The sequence below is a fragment of the Henckelia pumila genome, unplaced genomic scaffold (genome assembly GCF_033568475.1).
Source record: "Henckelia pumila isolate YLH828 unplaced genomic scaffold, ASM3356847v2 CTG_466, whole genome shotgun sequence".
NCBI lineage: Eukaryota > Viridiplantae > Streptophyta > Magnoliopsida > Lamiales > Gesneriaceae > Henckelia > Henckelia pumila.
This window is the reverse complement of record NW_027331833.1, coordinates 4,082,902-4,089,695: the sequence shown is the minus strand read 5'-3', so window position 1 is coordinate 4,089,695 and position 6,794 is coordinate 4,082,902. Positions and strand designations below refer to the sequence as shown.

General features: G+C 37.7%; 1 protein-coding gene across 14 annotated transcripts; it reads right to left on the bottom strand.

The window, feature by feature from the left end:
* Positions 1-482: 482 nt before the first annotated feature.
* On the bottom strand, positions 483-6,561 carry LOC140872557 (DNA repair protein RAD5B-like). Of its 14 annotated transcripts, XR_012147864.1 has the most exons (8): positions 6,251-6,561; positions 6,089-6,176; positions 5,596-5,715; positions 4,353-5,235; positions 4,192-4,239; positions 3,625-3,754; positions 2,936-3,125; positions 487-2,311 (listed from the first exon to the last, which is right to left on the bottom strand). XR_012147864.1 is itself a non-coding variant. In XM_073275426.1 (6 exons), exons 2-4 carry the CDS (start codon positions 4,284-4,286, stop codon positions 3,515-3,517), a joined length of 231 nt encoding a protein of 76 aa, XP_073131527.1. In that variant the 5' UTR covers positions 4,287-5,235; positions 6,089-6,561; the 3' UTR covers positions 483-2,311; positions 2,936-3,125; positions 3,467-3,514. The 14 variants fall into 14 exon arrangements, 2 of the variants coding, with proteins under 2 accessions (XP_073131527.1, XP_073131526.1); XR_012147861.1 differs by having other exon boundaries at positions 488-2,311; positions 6,089-6,561; XR_012147859.1 differs by lacking the exon at positions 5,596-5,715 and having other exon boundaries at positions 507-1,412; positions 1,495-2,311; positions 6,089-6,561.
* Between the last annotated feature and the right edge of the window lie 233 nt (positions 6,562-6,794).

Sequence of the window (6,794 nt, the reverse complement as noted above, 5' to 3'; positions counted from 1 at the left end):
TATTAAATATTATGAGCTAAAACATAATATTACATGGTTGCGCGTGCACGCGCGCACACACACACATATATAATTTGCTCCCAAATCTCCTACAATAATGATATTAAAAGGTAGCATAGGTAACTACAAGAAAAACACACGGTTAATATGCGAGTCTCAATAACACAAATAAACAAAACAAAATAAAAAATCGATAGTCAAAGATTTAAAAAAAATTATACATGTAAAAGATCAAGAAAATCGAACGTGGTATTGTATAGTATTTCCTGTAATAAAAAAATGAATGGAAGAGGAAAACGAAGTAAAGAGGATGAGGTGAAATAGTGCAAGGAAAAACGAGAAAAAACAAAATTAAACCTAAAAATCTTAATTAACATAAAGCCAATATTAAGAAAGTTCATTAATTAACTCCACAGCACACCGAATGCTGTGGTTGGTGCACCGTAAAGGATCTGGATCCGATTAGAATATGTATGTAAGAAATGATTAAACACGTGACTTATAACTTATAAGAACCCATTCACGGAAAAAACGAACAAACATACATATAGAATTTGAGAATGAATAATAATCTATTGATCACAAGAGTAAACCCTCAAGCCTCCTTTGTGTCGCCTTCCTCATAGAAGCCGCCGTGTTGACTCCGAAAGCGAACCCTTAGTTCGGAGGTCTTCGTCAACACATATATATACAACAATATGAGTGTCCTATCACGACTAGATAAACACAAATAAACTCTTAATTTAAACAAAAATATACAAGGATATATAGAATCCAATCAAATCACTAAGAATATTTACAAAGTATATCGCTAACATGCCCCCTCAAGATGAAGGTTCCGGAGAACGCCAATCTTTAAAATTAAACAGCGCAAACAGGAGCTGGATAACGAGTTAGTCAAATGCATCCGCAAGCTGATCAGCAGAGGAAACATGCGAGACACAAAGTTTCTTAGACTGGACAAGCTCCCTGATGAAATGATAGTCCAAAGCAATATGCTTCATCCGTGAATGAAAACCGGATTATCACAGAGATACGTCGTGCGAATATTGTCACTGTACAAAACAAGGATGGACGGAGTGGAGATATGAAGCTTGCCGATTAAAGAGCAAAGCCACGAAATTTCAGCAGCTCCCGAAGCTAGTGCTGGATACTCCGCTTTAGCGGTGGAACGGGCAATGTATTTTTGTTTCTTGGAGCTCCAGGAAATCGGATTAGACCCATAAAATATAACAAAAGCCTTAGTGGAACAACGGTCATCCGGATTGCCACTCCAATCCACATCGGTGAAACCATGAAGAGAGGATGCTGCAGAGGGACGGAGATGTAAGCCATAATCAAGGGTCCCGTGTAGATAGCGGAGCAGGCGCTTGACCGCACCCCCAATGGAGTTAGGAAGGAGACTGCATAAACTGAGATAAACGGTTGACAACAAAAGCAACATCAGGGCGAGTGACCAGGAGATATTGTAGACTACCAACTGCCTGTCAATACCTTGTTTGATCAGTTGCAGGAGCACCGTCATGCAGAGACAAAGAGCCCATGGTGGCAAGGGGCGTGGTAACAGGCTTGGAATATTGCATATTGAACCAAGTCAGAATGTCAAGGACATATTGCCGTTGAGAAAGCACAAGCCCATGCGACGAGGGAAGAACTTCAACACCTAAAAACTAGGAGAGGGAACCCAGATCTTTAACGGAGAAACGAGAGGCTAGTTTCTTGATGATGGAATTGACAAGGGGCAAGTGACTCCCAGTGATAATTAAGTCATCCACTTAGACCAAAAAGTACACTGTGTGTTCCTCATTACGATAAATGAAGAGAGAGGAGTCATCTCGAGAGCCGTGAAATCCCAGGTGCAGCAAAAAGGAGCGCAGCTCCTGAAACCAAGCTCTAGGGGCTTGCTTAAGACCGTAGGTTGGGCCATAAAGACTTCTTCACTGAGAGAATCCTGCAGAAAAGTATTATTCACATCTAGTTGGCGTAAGGGCCAACCACGTTGAAATGCCAGAGATACATAAGACGAATAATGACTGGCTTGACCACAGAGCTAAAGGTGTCAAAGAAATCAATCCCAAGGCTCTTATGAAAACCTTGGTTACCAGTAGAGATTTATGGCAATCGACAGAACCATCAAGATTCCGTTTGATGCGAAATACCCACTTACAACCAACCAAGTTCTGAGAGGGATGAGCAGTAACAATATCACAAGTGCCATTCAGAGAAGAGCATCAAATTCAGCGGACATGAAAGAGCACCACTCTGGATCCTTTAGTGCTGAGGAAACACATGTGGGTTCATGAGGGCCAGCCTGTTTAGTGAAAACAAGAGAAAACCTGGGTTAGGTATGTAGATATGATTTTTGGAGCAGGTGGTCATGGAGTGTGTATTCTGAGATGAAGGAGGAGGCGGTGCAGGGGATGTTGGCACTTTGGATAACGGTGAGAGAGCACGACCAGGGGCCAAAGCAGCACACGGGGTAGGAACCAGGAGTGGTGGAACGAATGGTTGTGGGGAGACTACGGGTGGGGGTGAAGTGGACAGGGTCGAGCAGGGTCTGGAGGAACAGAGGACATAGGAGTGATATAGGAAAAGATAGATTCACTACAAGAAAAACACAAAAAAGACAACGGATAGGGGTTACAAACTGTTGTAATTATATGTGTTGTTAAAAGCACGCCTCTACTACAACAGATAAAATCCGTTGTCGTAGTCCCAAATCCGTTGTCTTTGAGAGAAACGACAACGGATTTTATCCGTTGTCGTAGGAGCGTGCTTTTAACAATGCCATCAGTTACAACAGTTTTAGACCCCTACGAATTTCAAAAATAAAATTTAATATATACTTTTTTAGTATTACAAATCCCTCAAAATTAAATTCTAATGCAACGCACACTACAGAAAAATACAAAAAAAGTTCTAATCAAATTATTACCAGAAGACTTTTAACACTTTCTGGCTTCATGATCTTGGAAAAATTGGACAGGAAGACTAGACAAATATGTCCCCTCCAGAAAAACCACTTGTACTATTTCCAATAGCTACATAATCCACATCCGGTACCCATGAAATGTTAGAATAATCGATGTAATTCGTCGTTCCACCACATGATAAACTCAAGAAACCTGTCCCATTGAAAAAACACAAAGCAAGAAAAAAACTAAACACATGTACAAAAGAAAATCCTCAACTTTGGAGGAAAAATGTGAAATCAAAGGTGCTTAAATTCTATACCATCTTGATAACCGAAAATGATTCAATCAATTCAGATAAGATCAAGAAGACAAGCCAGTATAAGTGGTGCTTTAGCTCGTGCTTGATTCAATTATATAACGAAGCTTTTATGTATGTTTTGGTTAATTAGATGCTATTCTACAAATCAAATGTATAACGCAGCTTTTATTTATGTTTTGGTAAAAATTCTGCTACTCTAAACTCCAAGATTAGATAATTAAAGTACACATACATCTAAGTTGAGGTGGCGTTTTCGAGAGTCGAGTTCTTCGGTTGTAAATTACTCCTATTGAAAATTTGCATAATAGAAGCATGGTAGTCAAAATAGAAAATAAAGAATGATGTGAAACCAACAACAAGATGTTCCAATTATTTGGAGGCGACTGTTACCTTTTGAAAAGGGTCAACTTTCAGAAGCTTAAACAATGTCAAAAGAGGACAAGTTGTGGCATTGTGTGATGGCTCAAGCTTCCAAGACGATAAATCACTCTCAGTGAATATCGAATGGTGTATATAGAAACTGCAAAAAACCAATGAGACCAAACTCATAGAAGATACATAGAAGATTCTAATTTTTTTTATGGTCAAACATAGTCTATTGTCACGTCCGGTATATGCCCTTAGTAAGATCCCAGTTCCAACCAGATATAAAGATCAACAACAAAAATTCAGACCAAAATTATTCCCAGCATTAAATGAATTGAGTTTTTACAATTCCAGACAAGGAATTTAAATCTGTTAAGTTCGTCAACATTAGATAAAATTGACAGAAACATGTGCATCAGAAAATTAATATTGAAGATATAATACCTCTTCAGATCTTTTTGGTCAACAAGCAGCAGAATCATATTAAAGTATGCAAAATAAACATAGAATGAAAAACATTAAAGGAATGATATAGTGCAGTCATGAGAATCTGTAATCAAATCAAACAAAATACAGGGGAAAATGATTTACCTGCATCTTTGTAAGCAATCCTTTCTTCTCTTCCTCAAGTTCTCTGATCTAGCTTCCAGGAAAGTAGAGATGAAGGTATAATATAACAGACTCATGTTAAAAATTTAAAAACAACAATATCAGGCTAAAATATAAATATCGATCATTATAGATGTGCATACCTGTCTGTGCCCTTAATTTTCTAATTTTAGATTCCTGAGCAGCTTTCTTTTTGAGAGCTCTTCATAAAAAAGTCATGTATGATAGCATGGTGTCTGTCTCTGACAGCAGTAGCATAGAAATGAGAACGCGAAATTTCTTCGGGAAATTTGCAACTTTTAAAAAGCACAATTTGACCCCGTAGTTTCTTGAATTCAGAACATAATAGAGATATACCAAAATTATTTTCAAGCTCAAAACCAGATATTGTCCATCGTACATAACAAATACCCAAACATGTCAATATTTAATCAAAGCAGTAAATACGTACATTCGAGATCAACCAAAATAACAACTTTCAAGTTTCGATAGGCGAAAATGGGAAACCAAAATGCATCAGATGCCAACATGTTCACAAAAGAAAAAAACAATTTAACAAAACTACTGAGGTGCTGTAACATTGGAAAATAGAACCAGAGCTTCACCGGCAAAAAGAACAAACAAAATCTCTTGGGTGTCCGGTGCACTCCGCCATTTGATCAAGCCTCACATAGAGAAGCTCTTACGTCTTAGCTTAGAACCAAAGATAAACATGGAGGAGAAAAAAACATGGAAATGACCTGGAATCAAAGCAATAAAAATGAGGGCAGACAGAATATTTATACATATATATTTGCCTCAAGAACTACTTATGGAAAGCCCACATCACAGCATCCTTCTAAACTAAAACTCAAACAACATCCTTCTCGTTCGACTCTGCGGCGGCAGCTCATCGGAAATCCTACAACGTAGCAGAAATGAACGGCGGCGGTTGGTCCCTCTCGTGAAAATGCAAGGACAAGCTTGGAAATTACTCCAGCTTCGACAAAGTTGTTCAATTCATCCTTTTAAGTCGTAAATGAAGTCCTGGAGATGACGCGAGTTAATGTGCGGCATAAATTTACTGAGTAAGAACATTTTAAAGATGTTGCATAATTGATGAAGAAGTGTTATCATCAATTATGGTGTTTTTGCATCATAAATAATTATTTATACACACTTCAATCTAGTGAAGGAACTCCGCACCTATTCTTGGACCTGACAAATTACACCATGAAACCAGAAACAAACGTAATCAAACATCAATATACGAGTTGCAAAAGGAAATTCATTTGAATTAACATAATATTAGTTTCAAGATGAATATATCCACTCATCAAGAGAAATAATGCACCTAATTTTCTTGAACTACATAAACATACTTTTTTCCCTTCACATTCTTCTCACCTTCAAGCCGAAAGAACTCTCAGTTAACCGACGTCCATAACAAGACGATATATATAACAAGTCAAAGATAGCACGATTGATCTGATACCATGATACCAAATCCCAGAAACATTATTTTCTCTGCAAAATTAATCATATGATATAGAATTAAATTAACTCTCCTTAAATTGTTTTTGTGTTATGAATATACTCCATGAAATCTTAGGGAACATACAGATGTTCTTTTTTTCCCTCTCAAATCAAAACAAGAGAAAAGACAGAGAAAAGCGATGATGAAAGACGAGGAGAAAAATGGGGTCACACTCGACTTAGCTCTTCACTCCCTCATTTCACTTTCATCAAACTTTCCATATAATATATATATTAAGCTTACCATTTGCACGTTGTCTTTTTTATATTAAATCTATTAAGTTAAACAAAAAGTTAAGGTAGATGGAATAAGAAAACAGATAAGGAAACCGATTGTCAAAAGATGGAATCAAATGTATCCAACCTTTCCATCAGGGGAAGCAAGATTCCTGAGTCGATCGACGCGCTTCACCAGAGTCCGAAGCATATGCAGCTAAAGCAAGTAAAGCAGACTGGAACAACAGACACATATGAGCCAAAAATTCAAGTAACGTGCGATGAAATCAGAACAAGAATATGATGTTACTGTGTTGAACTGGAATCTTTCGAATTTAAACTAAAGACCACGAAACAACTTGAAATCGGAGCAAAAATTGCCAAAAAAAGAAGATGAACAACGCGCAGTCCCGTCGCAATCTAGTCGCAGAAATCGGGATTCTAAACTTGAGATTCAAGTTTAGATCGAAGCTTGCAGCTAATTTCCATTTTCCAGCCGGAGGTGGCGTCTATTTAGGTGGCCTCCGGTTTGTTTCCATCAGAGCTAGAGCGGTGATGGCGGCTGGTGCTGTTGGAGACCAAAAAGTTAGGGTTTGAGTTTGGTTTCTTTTCGTTGCTCTGTTTGGGTTTTTCTTGCAAAAGTTAATTTATTGAGAGGAAAAAAAATCTACAATCTTAAAAAAAAACACATTAACCGTTGTAGAAGCCCAAAAAAACCCGCTAAACGACAACGGTTTTTAAAAACCATTGTCTTTGTTCTAAAAAAGAACGCTCATAGACAACATATTTAAAAAACGTTGTCATTGACCCTAAAAACAAGCAAAAATACAACGGTTTTTGGAAATCTGTTGTCT